The sequence below is a fragment of the Solenopsis invicta genome, chromosome 12, assembly GCF_016802725.1.
Source record: "Solenopsis invicta isolate M01_SB chromosome 12, UNIL_Sinv_3.0, whole genome shotgun sequence".
Lineage (NCBI taxonomy): Eukaryota > Metazoa > Arthropoda > Insecta > Hymenoptera > Formicidae > Solenopsis > Solenopsis invicta.
Window position 1 is genome coordinate 7,501,944 of NC_052675.1, and position 19,978 is coordinate 7,521,921.

The following is a 19,978-nucleotide window of genomic DNA, read 5'->3' on the forward strand; positions in this document are numbered from 1 at the left end:
AACAAAGAATTATAATAAGCGAATACTGTACGAATATGATAAATCAGGTAAATTTGTAAATTAATAAGTTGAAAAAGTCTGTATTTAAAACATAACAAACACAATATAAAAACATGAGTGATGTAAATATAATATCTTTTGTTATCTTTTACCTTTCTATTCGGACTTAGATTATTCGGAGGAATCTGCAGGGTGACACTAAATTTCGTCTGTTTACCCATCTCCTCAGCTAGGACATTAGCCTCTTGTACCAATGCATTAGCCTTTAAGATGTCTGTCTTCAATTGACCCAAACTCCGCTTGAACATCTCGTCTCGTTCCTGTGCCCACTTTTCAACGCGCATTTGCGTTGTTGGTGTGCAAGCCGGGAGTTTTCCACCCTGGCTACCTCTTAAAGGATCGTACGGTACATAAGGCGAATACGGCGTTGAGGGAGATAATATATTGCGTAATTGTTGAAACTGTCGTTCATATTCCAGCCTCTGCTTCTCGAGGGCAACCTTTTTGAGACATGTGCGTACAATATGAGCGTATAATGCAAAAGTATTATTATACAATGCTTATTAAAGCGGCGCAAATGTATACCTGCTTATCTTCCTCGTGTTGCTTCTCTAGTCTCGCTATAGCTCTCTGAATTGGATCGTTTGAAAGTTCGTTAAGCATGAGCTCTTCTCGAGCAAAGTTGTAATCTATGTTTTGAGCGGGAGTCTGCGGTTCGCTATTGATCGCTGCAGACAGAATAGTAACAGACACATACAGATATATGCGTTACTTCCGATTACTTGGAGACATTGATAAGCTTTATTTATGAAATCAATATATTAAACCGAGTCGTACCTGTAGCACTTCTTGGACAGTTAACTCTGAAGAAATGATGATTTCCCCAAACAATTCTATCGCCATGCTGCAGCAGAGTCTTGTTTACAACTTGCGTACCGTTGACGAAACATCGAGCACCATTTAATGGTGTCATGTACAGGCCTGATTCTTCTATCGTGATAACACAGTGTTCCGGTAGGATACCCAAACCGTGTAATTGAATATCCTGTTCCCTTTTGGCTGAACGACCGCCTACGAGAGTCCTTTCCTGAAAAGGACAAAGATAAGTAACGCGATTAGAGAGAGAGAGAAAGAGAGAGAGAGAGAGAGAGAGAGAGAGAGAGAGAGAGAGAGAGAAACATGGCCAACAACAAAAGGTATACAACACCTTAAGATACACTTTATTTACCTTAAGGTAATAAACCAACAACTCGTTCAAGCTTGGATCATCGTTCAAATTAACCAGGTAGTATTTGCTCTTTTCTACTTGAATACCAGACGCTTGTACGCTTATTCCCATTTTTTCCAAAGCTTGCTGCCTCTCGTGTTGTAGTCTCTCGGTTTTCACTAGCTTCTCTTCCCACGTCTGTGACATTTCCTTCATCAGTCGTTCCGATTCGGACAATTTTTCCGTAATGTCTGTGCGTTGTTGGCCAACAATCGATCCCTGAGCCCAATCAAAATCAAACGTTTTCATGGAAATTTTAACGCAAGAAGCTCATTAGTAGTGTAACGCAATAGGGAAGGTTCTCTTACTGTGGCATGTAACAACATTTCCTTCAAGGTTTCCACCTCTTGTCTAAGTTCGCGAATAATTCTAGCATTCGGATCCTCATTAACAACAGCATGATTGACTATCCTCTTCGCTCTATCGGCATACCGAAGAGTCGATAGCGTTTCCTCGTAATTATCAGCAGCTGGTGATATTGTGGCTACCATGACAGTTTTGCTATTGCCACCAAGATTATCCTGAAAATGTCGAAACGTATATCGGATATTCGATATATAAACGTATCTTAAAGCACCCTGTTGGACGCTAGGAAGCTAATGTACCTTCAAGAGCCACGTAAGAACAGAATCTCTGTAGGGCACAAAATTATCCTTTTTCTTGTTGTTGCCGGAATTTTGATCCGCCAACTTTGAAATGACTAGACCCAACGTCGTTAAAGACCTATAAATTAACGCATTCTCCATTATTACGCATCTTCGTGTTGACGCGAACGAAAATTGATTTGTACGGGGCGTAAAGGGTATTTACTTGTTAATATTGCTTCCTTCTTTAAGCCTATCACCTACTGCTCCAGTTTTCACAGCCCTTTCGCTCCCAGCTAAATCCACCAAGCTCATCCGCGAGACTTTTTCTCCGCTGACTCCGCTCTTCGAGTCCGTTAGAGTCTGCGTGAGAATTACCGAGAATACGGCATGCGAACGAGAGCTCTCGGAATTCATATTTGTTGCCGCGACCGTTCGCGACTTGTTGCCCTCCGCCATGAGGTTGTCGATGTCCTAAAGTTGAACATTTTAATAGATATGGATCGTTCGGATTCGACAAAAATTATTCACAGATATGAAAACAAGAGTGTTGATAACAAGAGAAAAAGAAAAGGCTGTCACCTGAAAAGAAGTAACAGCCAGTTGGCTCAGCCCATCCACGTAGGGCCCCAAGACATTGTGCTCTCTGACTTTGAGTGATTGCTTATTTGGTTTCGGATCCAAAAGATCGTGCACTTTTTCATTATAAATCTCCATGTACGAAACCTCGACCTTGTACGTGAGCTCTGAACTTTGCTGTTTCGCTATCATATCGAAGAGATTGTCACACAACCGTGGTATTATCCCTTTGTTATCACCACTGCCCATCATCGTGTAAGACTTTCCGGAGCCTGTAAGAACAAGCCACGCACGTGCGAAAGACGACGTTAAATCCTCTTTATCGTTTTAAATCATTTTATTCAATATTTACAATATTCTGTAAGTTTAATACTTAATTAAATAATTACTCATTTAATAAGATTGTACACTTTATTCGGATGATATTTGAAAAATTGTATATGCGAGTTGTGTGTCGGCGCCTAAAAAATTCTATTTTCTTTCTTCGAGTTTCCCTCTTTGCTATAATTATAAACGTGATACTTGCAATAAGCATTTACGTTTAATTATAAAAATAAAAATGTTTAGTGAGACGTTCCTCCGAAAGTTAGGTAATCTCAAGTGATTCGATATAAATAAACGATCTATCGTACAAGTTCGTAAAAAAGAAATAAAAAAAAAAGCGGAATAACGATGCATTAGCTCCAATCACGCGATTGAGTAGAAAAGATCTTTCAGTGCTCGTGAAGAATTACAAAGGTATTTAGAAATGTGCGATCTCATCTCTTTTCTCGTCGCACCGTTTTATCCTCCTCCTCATCTTGTGTACGCCCATACGAGTATCGCATATAGATTACCGCAGTGTCTCGTTCTGCTTCGTGGGTCAATGTCTTGCTCCGCAGAAAATCAACCGTAGCCGTTTATCGACAACCGAACCGATTAATCGCGTTATTTACCGTCTTGTACACACTCGTTCATGCTTCGATCATTAACTAACGCATTCTTTCCAACGTGTCAACACGCGCCTCTCAACTTGAATTTAAAGGCTTGAATTATATCGCACAACAGTGGCTAAATTAATTGTTTTAAATATGACTATTGCAATTGGTGTCATACCAGTTTGTCCGTAGGCGAATATACAGGCGTTGTAACCCTGAAACGCATTGTCCAAGATATCACGACCCAGGGCGTCGAAAACAACCTCTTGACTCGCAAAATTATCCATTCCAGGATCCAGAGAATAAAAGCAGTGATCGAAAGCGAAAGTCTTTGGCTTGTTCCTAAAACATTGATAGAAAATAGTTGTTATAATCGTTGTAGTCAGAAACATTAATCTATTATCAGAAACATTAATCTATAATAAATAGTTCTCTCTTTTAAAAAAATCCTCCGTCACATTATTGTTAATTTTTGCTCATGTTACGAGTCGATTAATAGTGATGTTGAAAAAAGAAAAGAAGAATACAACATTCTTGTTCGATGACAAATGATCGAAAAACGAAAGAAATCTGTATGCAAGATTTCTGCGGAAATACATTACACTATGCAATTGTAATAATACATTATTTACTTTAAAATAAATGGATACCGAGAACTTTCGAGACACCTTACCAATTTGGTACATTTCACGTGTGTGTAATAAACATTTGTGAAAAATTTGTTACATATACGCGCGCGCGCGCATTGTACTTTCTTATTAATTACCCATGTATATATATGTGTGTGTGTGTGTACACACATACACAGGAAATTAGTTTCCCTACTAGTACGAAAAGAAATCTTTTTGCGCCGATGAAATTTGCGAAATGTCCAAAGTTAAATCATGCACAGTGAATATGCAAATACACTCCGATTGAAGATGAAAAGACAAATATATGATACAAATGGCATTTTATTTTTCAATAGTATATTATTAGTCCTGTTGATAGCATAAATACATTAGCACTTAATTTTCTCGCGCGCGAAATGCTGCATCGAATTATCGAGAAAATATAATGCAAACGATAATTATAATGCTATGAAAGCGATTATAGCGAATCACGTATGTACAGTCGCATGCGTATTCGAGTGATCTCGCGCATCGAAACGTTCGAACGCGGAATAGAACGGATCGCGCGACGCGACAATGGGAACGCGACAGCCTTTGTGCGAGAGATGGTGGACTGCGCGGCGGCGCGACGGTAGATTTGCGGCAGTGGGTGACCGCTCGATCAAGGGAAGAAGAAGAAGAAACCGACCGACCATCGCGTGACAATGAGATCGCCCCTTCGAGATTACGTCCTACGGTTTCAAGTGGCCTTCGACACGCGACACAGGCACCGGCGCGGCGCGACGCGGCGCGACGCGGCGCGGCGTCTTGCCCCGTTAAGTTTTAACTTAAACGACTTAAAAGTAATGCTCAACGTTCAAATTGCGAGTGCGTGAACTAGGCTACCGTCATGACTTTCGAAAGTTCAATTATTTTTTTCCAGACGCTTCGAAATAGTCGTCTGACGACCGATCTAAGCGATTCCTTCGCGAGTCCTGCTCTTGTACCTGTAAAGAAGGACTGAGGGCAAGTTGATTTTATAATAACGACTAATGAACATGTATGATTATGACTAATTGAATGAATTTATAAATAAAATAAAACTTTGGAGATAGCTATAGTTGTGTTTGTACACGCAGCAAACATTGCTACTCAATTACCCAGAGTATTTCGCCACAGGTATTATTCAACAAATATTGTCCAAATATCATATATTATAGACAAGTAAATATTTTCAGTCTTGCATTTTTTGTTTTTAAATTACTATGCAATTGTCAGAGTATATATTTGCCATTCCCATTTAAATGACAAGAGTAAATCTTACTCGATATACTCCCGTAATTTCCTTTTGTTTATCCGTCTTATTACAATATTTGCATACCACGAATTTTTTTCGAAAGTGAACTAATGGATCAAGGAAGGCCCAATTTTATCCTGCGATTATAGATACACGTAATACGCTAATTAGTTAATAAGTGATGATAAATAATAAATTTTATAATATTTTTTTTTATTTTAAATACATTTGTAAGTAATTTTATCGGTTATCAAGAAGTAACTATAAAATTAAGTAGTTTTAAAAAAAATTTATTTTAAAATTAAAAACTTATTAGTTAAATATATAAATTTTAATTCATATATTTTACAATATTTATATATTTATATATTTTACAATAACTGCGCTTGTCGAATTACATATGAAGCCACAGGGAACTTGTGTGCTCATTATGTAAAATTGAAGTTCGTATCTCTCTTCACACCACCAAAAAGTGTAGATGGATCACCAACGAATTAAATTCGTGGTCAGGATTGGTTGTTCGCCACCAGGAAAATATTTATAACGTTCGGTATGTGACTAAATTATTGTAACAAACGTGATGAGGCTCGATTCTTTTAAATATCGTTAAAAATATCTTGTTAGTTTTAAGAAGAATTGTTTGGCTGAAGAAAGCTAAGTAGAACCGAAACGTATACCTTTTGAGTATAATTAAAATTTATCTTTCTCTTTAAAATAATGAGAATCATTTATATTTGAATTACATCTTTTGTCGCTCGTTAATTTTGACCGCCTTATTTACTTATATATATAAATTTTACTTTGAATCTTATTTCAATTTTTGATAAATTATATAAAAACTAATAAAAATATATTAATAGCATAACTTAATATGTATATATTATTTCTTAACTCAACAATGCTATTATTAGTCAATTTAGTCACCACGGCCTTGGGACTATTTGATACACGAGGAACGTGTTCGAAAAACATTAGTTTCTTATTTCAGTTATTAGCTTTCACTTATTATTAAAATATTAAATAATCTAATTCATCTATAATAGTAAATGACTTGGAATTAGCTTTTTCGATAAATCTTTCAGTTTTGTCTGTACAAATTCAAAATTGAAAAGTTGATCAACTAATCCCAGTCTACCCTGCTCTCCGATATTCAACAGTGTTAAAATCGTAAGAACGCAACTGTAGCAAAATTTGTTGAAAAAAAAAAAATGGAAGTGCTCTTCGTTGTTCTGTATACGAATCCAATTCGTTGCTGTGCACGTGTATTCGTCGCGTGAGACTTTATCCGCTATTCAATCTTACATAATGAAGAGAGATACTCATTTCAAACGAAAAAAATTCCCTCGATGAAAAAACGACGTACCTATATTGTATTATTATATTCGTATTTAAAAATTTTAAAAAAGCTCACTCAGCAGCCTCGCTCAAACTGCTGACTTAAACAAATGTTTGTTTTTTGCTTGTTTCGCATCTTATCGAAATATTCCGTGGGTATTCCGTAGTCGAGAACAAAAGGAGAACACGTTTTGCTTTCTTGGTGTACTCGACGCATTTTTTATCGTCCGACGCAGTAAAAAAAATCACTTTGAAGTCGATCTTATCTCAATCAAATTTTAATATAAGACGAAAAGCATACGGAATCGTAGATCACAGTCAATTACGTGCTTGGAAAAAAAATGTCAAAAGGCAGTAATCAGAGCGTCACGAGCACGAGTCTTAGAGAGCAGCATACGCGCACAGACTGCACAGACTGCAGTCAAAGACTTTGACTTTGATCGATCGTATTTAGCTCCATTTTTTCGCTCAACGACGATCGATAGACGACAATATTCCTCCGACTCTACGTAGTGCACGAGTATTACGGGCAAAGTATAGTAGGGCGAGTGTATGTCCGCGTGGTACTCGGGTTATTGCACGTTATTGAATAAAAGCGAGGGTAAACGCGTCATTGCGCCTCAGTTGAACAATGTGAAAATAATGGCTCTATGCGATTTGATTACATCGCGATCGATCATCGCGTCTTTATCAAGTCTTTATTAAGTTTCGTGAAAATTATCGTGGATCAATGATAAATCTTATCAATTAAACGAATATACGCGAAAACGAAATAATTGTTGTGCGGCTACTCAAAATAATTTCCATGTCGTTGTTGCTTATATTTACTAACGAGTTTTTTCATGAATTATTATTATACCAAATTAAAAATTAGAAAATGTGATTCCTATATTATTGAAAATATCTCACGTTCGGAATAATTCGAAACATTCCAAAATACATAGTTTGATATTAATTAAACTACATGTGCTAGACGTGCTACGTACTACGCGTGCAAGATAATCGAGCTGTAGAAACGTTGAAAATTTTCTCTACTTCGTGTACATATGGATAATAAAAAAAAATTAATCTTAACTTTTAATACAAAAATCCTTTTTGTTAAACGGCCAACGTGAATCGCCCAAGAAATAAAAGTAGAAAAAAATAAGACATCTCGTTGTGTGCACACATATCACAACAAAGGAGAGGGTGGAGAATATCGGTTGTACATCTCGAGTATCCTTCTGCTACATATATGTACTATTATACAAATAGACATAGTGTTATAAGCGTAAATATTAAAGGCAACTCTGGCCGAAGCTAGAGTTGAAGTGCAAACGAGCAGTACAAGTGAGAAAATAACATGTGTAAAAATGACTTTTTCTGAATTACGTTTTGCGTAAATAAAAGTAAGGTCAACTATTTCTATTCTTCCTTTTCATTAAAATGAAAGACGCGATTCGCAAGCCGAGATTAGATCTGAAGGTCAAGTTTAACTTTCGCATTTTTACGAATATTAAAGGTTACCATAGACGACATATCGATCGGTCGACGAAATATATCTTTAGTTTTGAACACGGTACAACGCGTTTTCTCTCTTTCGACGAAAGTCTCGAGAAAGAAATTTCACAAGATTGTTCGATCGTTGAAGAGCAATCTCGTTCATCATTTTCAAACAAAGTTCGTTGTCTTTTTACTTCCGCTACTAACGTTTGCATGTAATCTACATCTCTTTTGTGACGTAACGATAGAATTAAAAAGACATAGAGAAACGGGAGTACGGAAGAAAAAGAAAAATAGCAGAGAATGATAGAAGATGTGGATCTCACCTAGACTAGAGCTGTAAAAACGGATGTAAAAGACTGTCAGGATGTGTCATCCTTTGTTAGCGAATTTACCCGCGATTATTACCCGGCCGGCCAACCGATCTTAGGACAGGATGGGAGAATGGGGATGGGGCTTCGGCACATTCAGAGTCAAGTTATTCGACTGTTTTCTCCAAGTTGAAAGATTGTCACTTTAGGAAGTCACTTTATGAGAAAGAACCGGAGAAACGAAAAGAACTTGGAATAACCGGTAGAATATTCACCTAAACGCTCGCATTCTCGACAAACTGCATTTGTACAATAGTACTAGTAGTGTCGCATAGCGTCGCGTCGCTTCGGATACAATTAGAATTGCAACGATAACTCGGATATATTGTACATATGTTGCATCGATTCGATTTGTACCAAACAGTGGCTTTTATCCAATTGATTCATGTATCTTATCAATACAGATAGAATGTTCCAATGTGCGCGATTCGTAATCGTTTTGTTCCGTACAAAATGCCTACGTCGAAATAAATCGATTTCAATTACGTCGATATACGTTACAAAAGCCGTAATCGAACTAGCAAAGCCTTGTAAAAGTGGACAAGGACGCGCGCGCGCGCGCGTATCCCCTTTTTTATCTTTGTCACTTTCAGTCACTAATGTATGAAAGTAGATTGAGCGTGACGGATCCAATCGATCCGAAAAATTCGCACGACCATTTCCCACTTTTTGGCTCGCGATAATTAGCAGGTATGTGCGAACACACCTGCGTGTGCAATGGTCGTCGGCAACCCGTTACGCAACGCAACAACCAAGGTAACGTACACAGATTTTCCGACCTATATCGCGTTTTATCGCGTTTCAGCGCCGCACCGCGCGTCACACGGCGCGCTACGCTACACTCATTTAATCAGAGAAACCTTTGATTCGTTAGATTTGAACGTCCAGAAAATTACATTGTACACGTTAGTACACGGTCGTGGACTATCATATCTCTAACAACGGGACTGTCTTCCGACCAAGCCGAATGAAATCGCAAGCGAGCCAAGTACGCGTGTAACGCATGTAAATACGCCGAGTGCCGACGCGTTACCGTCTCTCGCATTTTCATCCAAGCCGACTATTGTTTAGCGTAATGTAAGCTGGTCACGCATGGTGTGCAGGGCGTGTGCCACACACGTGTCCATTTTCCTTCAGTTAATTTCTTCAAAAGAAAATAAGAAAAGGACACCGTGACAAAATGATACGCCGATCACCCGATCACCCGATTTCCGATTGTTGTTTGCACGCGAGTGTAGGGTGTGCAAAATCAAATAGTTAGAGTGTGTACCACGCGACTGCGTGTTAACTTACTCTAAATGCCTTTTGCTGTAAACGCAAATTATTTCCAAAATAATTGTGATTTTTAAAAACCAAAAAAATTGGAGAGGATTATAAGAAAGATATATTAGTAACGAGATATTTCATGTTAATATTGCTTATTGTCAGTATGTACGGTATGTGCTTATACTAATATGTGCACGAATTGTGTATTATAAATTGTGGTAAATTGACACGTTATAGATTAGTCGATTTATTCCTACAGCAATGATTTACATCATTTTCTATGCTATTTTAAATCATTGATATTCCCATTTATGTCACGAGAAGTCACGTTTTCTACATTAATTTTATGCATAGAGTCTACAGCTTCGAAATAGCGTAGTTGGAGCGTTCTTACTAGTCTATAATCCCACCCGCATATAAAGGTAGGTATTTAATGAGTTCCAGATGGATAGATACGCAAGGACGAAAGACGAGGCGAAAACCTTCGTGCTACGATAGTGATTCCATTGTTCATGCAAACTGACATTAATGTAGAAATTTTTTATGCCGCTCAAATGACCCATTTATATAAACATATATAAATGTACATTCGCATTGCGAATGTACAATAATCTCACCACTCCACTTGATACTTTTATCGATGATTAATATGAAGAGAATTTTTTTCAATCGTTAGACGAAATAGGAGATAAGCAATAAAAATGCAGATATGAACGAAATTAAGAAGAGACGATAGAGGAGTGAGACGAGGGGGAAAGAGGCTTTCCTTTTTTGATAAAGAAGCTGTACAAGCGTGTTCAGGATGTTCTAGTACTTTTCCAGCTACTACCGAACAGAGCTTGCTCCATTTCTCTCTCTTCCTTTCTCGCAGTACTTGACACGTGTGTTAAGTATGCGAGGCAATGTCTCGCTAGCAAAGTCTCCTCTTTCTCTCTTGAATGTATGGCACGAGGACGAGCCTTAGCTCTCGGGATGTGAATTGATCGATCGCGTCATCTCATGCCGTATACAAGTTCTCTCACCTTAATGAGTCATCCTCTGTCTAATCATCGGCCGATACCCAAAAAGAAACGAATACTCGGGTAAAACTGTGCGTTCTCTTTTTTCTAATATCGCTTCGTGTATACTGAGTATAAACTTGCAAATTTGTGTACGAGCTTAAATTAGAATCGAAATTAATTTAATTCAATTAATAAATACTTAGGCAAAAAATACTTACATAAAATGCAACAAACAGACAGAAATAATTCGTAAATTCAAAGAGGTTAATGATCACCATGAGCGAGGACAAATGCTCAAGATAACTTGTGAAAAGAATCGGATGAAAGCATCGTTGCATTCAAAAAACCTTTGGCACAAATCCACGCATGTTTATCGCAAGGACTTGCAGCTATGTGTCAAAGGAATTGTAGATTACATTTCACAGTCGACAATTCTGGAGAACACTTTACGGCTCCTGAAAGTCTCCGTCGCGTGGAGCAATAAAAAGCGACCTTATTGATGTGTATGGTCATTATCGCACATATCTTATAGGCGCATAAAAGCATGGCAAAATATACAAAAATTCAAGGATATAAAAAATATATTGTTTTAATTAAATCGTAGATAATACTTTTTTCCGTACAATCATAGAAAATGATACAGATTTGCTAATGATTCAATCAATTAAACAACGCAACCTCTTAAATGGATAAAAGATTAATAATTAACAAGATTGAATTATTTAAAATGATTGAAAAAAGTAAATAACTGCTATCGATGACTCAATAATCCAATAATATTCCCTCCCAACTGACGTCATGATAATTAGAGATAGTAGAAATTCGTCATGGGGGGAGGGAGAGAGAGAGAGAGAGAGAGAGAGAGAGAGAGAGAGAGAGAGAGATTAGAATATTTATTTAGCTCCAAAGCTATTTATAATACGATATTCACAACTAAAAACACTACATACAGCAGAGATTCCATATAATTAGTATAATTAACATAATAAAAAAATATTAAAGTTTATGATGCCTCTCTTCAATTATATCGAACATATTTTATACAAATAAATATAAACATAACTGAGCATAGATTGTCAGCATATACTCAGACACATTATACTCATTGAATCACATCTTAGTTATCACGCTCTCTTTTCCTTATACACAGCGCTAAGCAATCTTTTCAAATTTTGAATTCTTTGCTCCTCTCTAGTCTCTTACATTTACGAGTATGTATGCGTATATTATTTTTTTTGTGTACTTTATACTCTGGATAACTCACTAACTCTATTTTATTAGTCAAATAATTTAGACACAGCCCATCTACCATCTTAAATATTAATATGCATACATTACATTCGATTCTCTCTTTAATCGACATAAACTGCATTGTCGCGTATTCCTTATTCTCATATATCTACATCTAAGCATAATTCTCATTTTCATAATTTTGATTCTGTAATTTTCACAAATAATCCAAATCAGTTTTACTTGTTAGTTCTACTAATATTGATGAGCAATAATCAAACAATGGGGCAACTATCGATTTATATCATTAATCTCATCAAAGATGTTAGGTCTGCACTAATTCTTCTTAATACACTCAATTTTGCTTCTATGTTTTTTTAATGGTGTAATTTATATGTGCTGAAAAACTCGAGTTTTTGTCAATCACTATTCCTACCTATTTGCCTAGTATCTCTATACAGTATTTTGGTTTTATTTACATTTAATTATAATTTATTCACCTCTAATCATTCCTCAACTTTCTCTACTTGTTTAATTAGTTGACTAGAATACCCTGCAGTATAACTCAAGGCATCATCAACAAATAGTCTTTTCTCACAATCGTCATTCATGATCCCCTAAGAGAGAGAGAGAGAGAGAGAGAGAGAGAGAGAGAGAGAGAGAGAGAGAGAGAGAGAGAGAGAGACAGAGCCGGGTGTATTCAATTCCAGAAGAATCATACGCATTGGTACATTGATACTAGAGAAAAACAAGGGAGAAGATAATTTCACGCAAAAACCAACGCCGTTCTTTCAATATTGAAGAATGCAATGGCTGATAACTCGTAAAGAAATTATACATCTCAGAGTTTATTCACAAGATTTTTCATATTTCCACTTTGTTTTCGCTTTTCAAGTAGGCAAGTATTGGCGATTAAATAACTTTCTTCTATTTGTATGCGATTAATGTTAATGACACGATTAATAAACTGCAAATTAAGAGATATGGAACATTGTGGAAACTGACAGTATCATCTCTAATTTTTCCGTTTTTTTTTTTTTTACGGCAATGAACACATATCCCTTGTTACAACATGAAAACAGCCTATAATTCCTTAAGTATATCAATATTAGCAAACCGATAATACAATGACACTTAAATTTTGTTCTATGTATATACGAAAAATTGGCATATACGTAGAGCGTGATCATTTTTTATAGTAAATATAATTTAGTTTTTTATTGGATCAACGAAATACGATACGATAGCCTTATCGCATTTGTGCTACTACGTGCGCGCATTCTTTTATGTCAGTAATTATACTGCTATGATCATACGGGAATAATCACTTAGGACAAATCGTTTCACTAACAATAAGATCTAATAAACTAGGCAATACTTAACTGCGTACATTTTATATACACTCGATAATAATTCGATAATTTGCAAATCCATAAGAAATTATTGAACAAATAAATCTCTTGCAATTAAACGAACCATTTATCAAATGTACTTAATAAAAAATGAAGTCTAATTCACGTTGAAAATAAATAAAACTTAATTAAAATAACGCAAGATTAAATGTTTTATTTAAAAGTTGCGTTTTCAAGAGCAATAACAAAACATGATTACTTTGCACCGTCAAGACGTTACTGTAGAAGTTTGCATATAAAAGAAAACATTATTCGTCTATATGAAAAATAATCGAAAGTTATATCGCTGTATTGCAAAACGATATTGAAAAATCGACATTGCGAAGGGTTGAGCTTAGTGTTTGGGTTGCCTTGGGTTCTTTTTTGGTGTCATGATATCTCTGTAATATTATTGCGTAATTGTAAGATTTTTTTTAACAGAATTATTTACGTATGTTGCAATAATTCCCCCCCCCCTCTCTCTCTCTCTCTCTTTCTCTCTCTCTCTGCTCGTACGTACGTACGCGTAAAGAATAGATTTTTCATATCTTATTCATATCTGATTTGTGCGCTTTGTTTTATTTGGCATGCAAAATTGAGACGATTGATTGCTATATGGGCCAAATGGAATATCTTATCGATGCTTGCACGCGATTAGGAGTGTCTACGTATATCATAGTACCGCGACCTTTCATCGATCCGGCGACACGTGCGTAATTCGCACATATGACGCCGTTACATCACCTGCAGAAGAGAAATAAAAATCCGCGCATAGAGAATAAAAGTCGCGAGTTTTCTCTCTACGTAAGACGATATCGCTATCGCCATCGCGAGTCATCGTGTTGTAAAAATAGCGTGACATTTTATCGATCGTGTAACATACTTGTAAAAACGTCGCGACTGTGCCAACACGAAACAGCGCGAAAATAGGTTCACGAAATTCGATTTCGATCACCCTTCGCGTTCGTCCACCCTGCGCGGCGCGAGGTTCAGTACACTTGTGTCCGAAGATAACGTACCGTAAACACAGACCGAGGCGACGCGCATGTTAATCCTCGCATCTCCGAATATGCACCTTTCGTTACCTATGTACACTTCTTAATCTCAATGCGTGCATTGATCCGAGTTCACGTATCACGAATGTACAAAGTACGTGAAATAATTTCAGAAAAAATGTCTGATGAACAAATAAAAAAAAATCTATCACAGTATATAATTCAAATTTACTTTACACCATTTAAACTATCATATCGAAACATCGTGGAAACGACAGTGTTATCTGAAACGCGATAACGATATATGCTTTAATTATCTCTAGGTGTGAACATGATTTCGAACGTTATCAATTGATGCGCGGCGTTAGCGCTTTTAAAGACGGAAAGACGTGAAAAAGCTTTTTCTGTCAAGTATCATCATTCATCATTCGCTCCGCTGCTCGTTGTGATCGAATACATTTTCGACTCCACGCAACGCATCATCCGTTCTGTCTGTCAATAATTTTGCACGGTACATTCTGTCATCGTAAATTTGTCCTGAAAACGTGAACAGAGCGAGTAAGCGAGTAAAGATCGAAAATTGCTTACCGATCGATCTTGTCCATTGTAGACGGATGTTGCAAGATGGTTTGTTGCCCCGTCATCTCGACGACGCATTGCGTACAGAGTTCCAGCTCTGTAATAAGAAAAAAAAATATCAATTAGGATAGATAATACAGAATAACTTCCTTCTTACGTTATCTTTACATCGAGGTTGTATTTTAGATCAAATAAATATATTTCATTTTTGTTTTTAATCACATTACTTACAACGTTAGATAGTATGATATATAAAATTATCGCACCAACTGATAATTCTATAAATATTACGCCAAGTTCATTATATCTCGTTTATTATATCGAAATACAATGACCTTGTACATATTTTAGTCATATCTCACTATATTTCCCATTGTCTCTCACAAAATTTCATCAAATTAATCAAGAATTTACTAAACGTGACGTCACAGCAACAACTTTTACGCAACTTTTAGTCAACTGTGGAGCAATTGTCTCGTTACGTACAGTGCGTTGCATTGATGCCTGGGGTACCGATTTTAGGGACCACGTTTCTTTCTTGATTATTTTTATGTTCATGACTGAAGCTGTGGTGATCGTTGACAGCAGCATTTGGTCATGAACGTAAAAATAACTAAAAAAGAAACGTGGTCCTTAAAATCGGTACCCCAGGCATCAATGCAACGCACTGTACATAACGATATTCAATGCAATAAGACGATCGTTCGACAGTTTCGACCAAATTTTGATAATAAGATAAGGCTACACTGTTATTAAGTATGATTATAAGTTGCGCCAAAGCTTAGCATTCAATTAACTTGACACGTGTAAAAGACTAAAAAAATATGTACCCGGGAAAAGGCTGACTTAAGAATAAAGTACATAAATTAAGGAATAATTAATGGAATGGCGTCAATTGTCATTAATCTTATATTGTGATAACCGTCAAAAATAAACAAATGATAAGTTTTTAATACTAATTTAATTAAAAAGTGTTTAGGAGCTTATCACTTGGATCAGAACTTTCGTAGCTTTGGTTTCTATTCTATCTATTAACTGTTTGTCTATGGAGAGGAAAATTTTATTTTGATTTTTTTTATATTATAAATAAATAAAACTAAAATAAAGTTGATGTAGCTGCACGACTTGTTATTGACATAGAGAACATAGACGATTAAAGTTTATTTCTTTCATTAAATTTGTTGTTTTCATTCCAATTCAAAAAGAGAAATTATTAGAAATATTACATATGTTGTACATTTATTAAATTCTCGGTACTCTTAAGAAATCCTGAAAGCGAAATCCTTTTCTCTCGATGTATGTAGCGATAATATATAACTATAGAGAACAAACACTACGCGCCAGTCTAAGAATTGGCGAGATTCAAGTGTTGCCAGGTGTTGGTGTTGAATATACAGCCAATAGATGAACAGATCAGAGACATTAACTCAATATGGCCAAAAAAGCACAACAAAAATCGCAGAGTTCAAACAATTGCTCGACATATCGAGCGACGATAGCGAGAGAATCTTTCTTATTTAAATGAAATTAAATCTTTTGCGTGTACAGAAAAGCAATTTTTGTTACAACTTTCTCTTTTTATTATATATCTTTCAATTACAAGCTCTACGTGGTGCCGTCTGTGCCATCTATCTAATAACATCATCTAATAAATTACAATACTAAACACTATTTTCCTTTTCCGTTTGATTGAGTTCCGAAGGTCTTCTCAGTGAGAAGACATTACATACGAAAAATACACGTAAACTTCAATTCTGCTTCACAGCGTAATATTCATATTTATCCGTAGGTATAACGTATTTGTAGAAAGAAAGTGAACTGAAATATAACTGAAATATAAAAATGAGAGTGCTCTCTTACTTATTTCCCGTCAACTTGAAATAGTTTAATCGGGTCAGTTTACTCTAGAGACCGTTTCTCTCCGTGCACTTTCTCCAATGAATTTCTTGGGCTTGCTATTTCATGTCGTTGTATTATACTATCTTCATCTTTCGCGAAATAAATCATTTTGACGATATAGAAGCACTCATAAGGCCACAAGAATCAATATTATTCAGATTAGTTTATTTATTTTCATATTCTTGATAATATAATTATTATATAATTAAACTTGATTAAAGATAAGGAAATGACCGTGACGGTAACGCTACGATCGGGAGAGGGATGATGACTCATAAAACTAGAAAGCAAATGGCACACGGGCCTCTTTGTACGTTACTTTGTAAGTGCGATGTCACGTTACCGCGTGCTGTAACAAGTACATCGAACATTTCAATCAAGTTTAGAATATGCGGTAATAGAGAGTGTGATACTTCTCTCCAAGACGAGATATACAAGTTTGATTGGATATCGATATGCATATTAAAACTCTTTATTAGATGCCTTAGTTCCGTTCTAATTAACTGATATCGTGTTTCACATAAGTCTATCGTATGTCTACGAAAATCTATGACGCATTAAATTATTATCCGTAATTGCACCTTGTATCGTCATAAAGATGAGTCGAAAGTGCAACGCATGTCCGACTTTCTAGTAATATCAATTACTATACTTTTTTTATCCAAATATCATGCTAACCATTTTCGATGTCACTATAATTTTCAACGTAAAAGTAGTTGCATATATATACAAGTGTATATATGCAAAGAATTATTTACGTAATTGTAATTTGCAAATAATTGTAGGAATTGTAGAAAAGAATGTCATGTGTGTGCGTGTGCGTGTAAAAAAGAAGATAGACTTTGAAAAATTGAAAATTTGATTAATGTAGTTCCGTTAACGATAAAAAAAAGAATCGACGCAACAAGTTAAAATAAAGAGAATCACGCTTAGCTACATCGCGTTGTGTAAATTAAATCTTAGAAGCGTGAAAGTTTAACGATTAACATGTAGGAAAGAGAGGGAAAATGACGCAACCCCTTCACACAGAATCGCGTTAACTCCATTTTCGTTCGTGCACTCTGCTACTCGTTAAAGTCAGCACATGCAGGTATTACGCAGGTGATGCGCAATAATGACTCGAACTTGCTGCAAATTGTTCCAATATACTAATAAATAATAGAATAATAATGAGTTCATAAATAACAAAAAATTAAAAAAGTGCCATTTTTCGGTCAAAGCGAATCTTGATCAAATCTGACGATCAAATTAATTTGAGATATTATTTCTAGCTCCAGTTTACGATTGCGTTTTACGATTTCGATTATATCGGCGCTCACACATCGCGCGTCTCAACACACACACGCGCGCGCGCGCGTGATTTGCACACACATGTGCAATTTAAAAAACGAATCTGACAATCCAACACTCGCGACAAGTGGTCGGTAGGTAAGTTAATGACAATTGGGAATTTACCTTTCCACTACACGTGTCTCTCCTCGGAAATTCGATCGGAAAATGTAGAATCTTCGATCGAAGATATATCGCGGGTTCGAGAAAACACGTTTCCCCGATCGGATCGATATTCCAAGGTCATCGGACTAATGTCACCGAAGCGTGGCGTTTTCTCTCTCTCTCTCTCTCGCGCGCGCGCGCTTTGTCAGCGCGCTTTGTCGCACTCTTAGGGCCTTTTTTCTTCATTTTAAATTATTCATCCAATTAAGGATCTAATACGACAAATCGCTTGTATTTTTCCTACGCTCACAATAATTGTACAATACGCGTTGACAGCTGGCATATCTGGAGATACTTTGAACCTTGGAAATAATTCCACAACTCTCACGAATCTTGTGCCTCCATCACGGACCATTGATCGTTTGATTTTGTTCGATGTCAAGTTAACGTTTATTAATTAATGTCTATCTGTGAATCGTACAGTTGTGCTTAACACTCGGTAAGAAGTGCAGATATAAGAATCACGTTTTAATTTTTTTTTAAGAGTTATTTTTTCTAAACTATGGAGCGAAACGATTATTCATCGCGAATCGTCTTGTGACGTGATCCAAATGGAAGTCGAAGACAGCACGAATTTGCGTGGAAAGCCTTAAAATCTCATGTAAATATCGAGTATCTTTTTGACAGGTCTTCGATCCTGTCTCCGCTGGAGCACGCGCGTAATCGCGGCTGTCTACCCGAGACATCCGCACTTGTCTCTCTCTCTTTCTCTCTCTCGTTATCGTTAAAACGAGAGAGAGAGAGAGAGAGAGAGAGAGAAAGAGAAAGAGAAAAAGACAGACAGACAAGTGCGGATCGAGCGAGTCGAGCGAAAATTCTGTACACTTGTTCTGCGTTGAGTTACAATAGGGCTCTTCGATACTGAACCCAGAGAGTCAATTACAGTACTTTCGTCGAGTATCTCTAGACCTCTTCTCCGAGATGACACACGCGTGGCGTGAGACGAGACGAGGTGAGGAGGCGAGAGGTGTGGCGAAATGAGACAGGCGAGGCATGGAGAGAGGCGCGCGCGACAAGGCAGCAAGGCGAGGTGAAGCGAAGCGGAGTGGAGTGGAGTGGAGCAGAGCGCGGAGCGCTCCGCGCTCCGCGGGGCCAAATTCCAACGGCTCCGTTCGAGAAGTGCAATAACGACGAAAGATACGTACCTCTGCGATTATACGGCCGGACCCGTACGGCAACCTTTATTTTATCCGTAGCCATGACTTTTGCACACCGGTAACGCGCGCACTCGCGCTATCACACGATCGCGAAAAACGCGTTTGGCGCGATTACACCTGCACTTGATTACGTCTACTCTCGCACGATTCGCACATTATTCCCCGCTACATTATTTTCAACCCATACCGCGAACCTGTCATCTTTTGAACGATACTGCGTCTACACCGAGCCTCCCGTGACACACTTCGCCATATTGCTCGAGCCCGTCATCAGCAGCAGCGCGCTTCGCAACGACAATCGTCCAGGCTATCGAGGCTATCGAATGAATGTGCTTCCAAGAATCGCCGTTAGGAACGCTCGCGGTTCGATAAATGGATGACGTCACCGGTGCGATGCGCACGCGCGCGCCTCTCGTCGCTCGTCTCTCGCACCTCGCACCACGCATCTATCGTCCGCCATTGATTCATCCCTCGATTAGGAGTATTGGGAGAAAAACGCGAGCAAATCTTTTGGCGGGAGTTTCTCAACATGGAAAGACTTGAA

General features: G+C 37.2%; 1 protein-coding gene across 5 annotated transcripts in view; it reads right to left on the bottom strand.

Moving 5' to 3' along the window:
* The window catches only part of LOC105198305 (kinesin-like protein KIF13B), a 33,480-nt gene extending 13,725 nt beyond the window's left edge, over positions 1 to 19,755 (bottom strand). For 4 of the 5 annotated variants that reach the window (XM_039455344.1, XM_039455341.1, XM_039455340.1 and 1 more), the window contains exons 1-11: positions 19,423 to 19,755; positions 14,894 to 14,981; positions 3,526 to 3,689; positions 2,434 to 2,702; positions 2,078 to 2,325; positions 1,873 to 1,990; positions 1,576 to 1,788; positions 1,229 to 1,486; positions 838 to 1,087; positions 586 to 728; positions 153 to 500 (exon numbers count right to left, since the gene is read on the bottom strand). In XM_039455344.1, the coding sequence (XP_039311278.1) occupies positions 153 to 500; positions 586 to 728; positions 838 to 1,087; positions 1,229 to 1,486; positions 1,576 to 1,788; positions 1,873 to 1,990; positions 2,078 to 2,325; positions 2,434 to 2,702; positions 3,526 to 3,689; positions 14,894 to 14,981; positions 19,423 to 19,477 (2,154 nt within the window). In that variant the 5' untranslated portion in view covers positions 19,478 to 19,755. The remainder of the gene's footprint in view (positions 1 to 152; positions 501 to 585; positions 729 to 837; positions 1,088 to 1,228; positions 1,487 to 1,575; positions 1,789 to 1,872; positions 1,991 to 2,077; positions 2,326 to 2,433; positions 2,703 to 3,525; positions 3,690 to 14,893; positions 14,982 to 19,422) is intronic. The other variant, XM_039455343.1, reaches the window with a different exon arrangement.
* Positions 19,756 to 19,978: the final 223 nt, after the last annotated feature.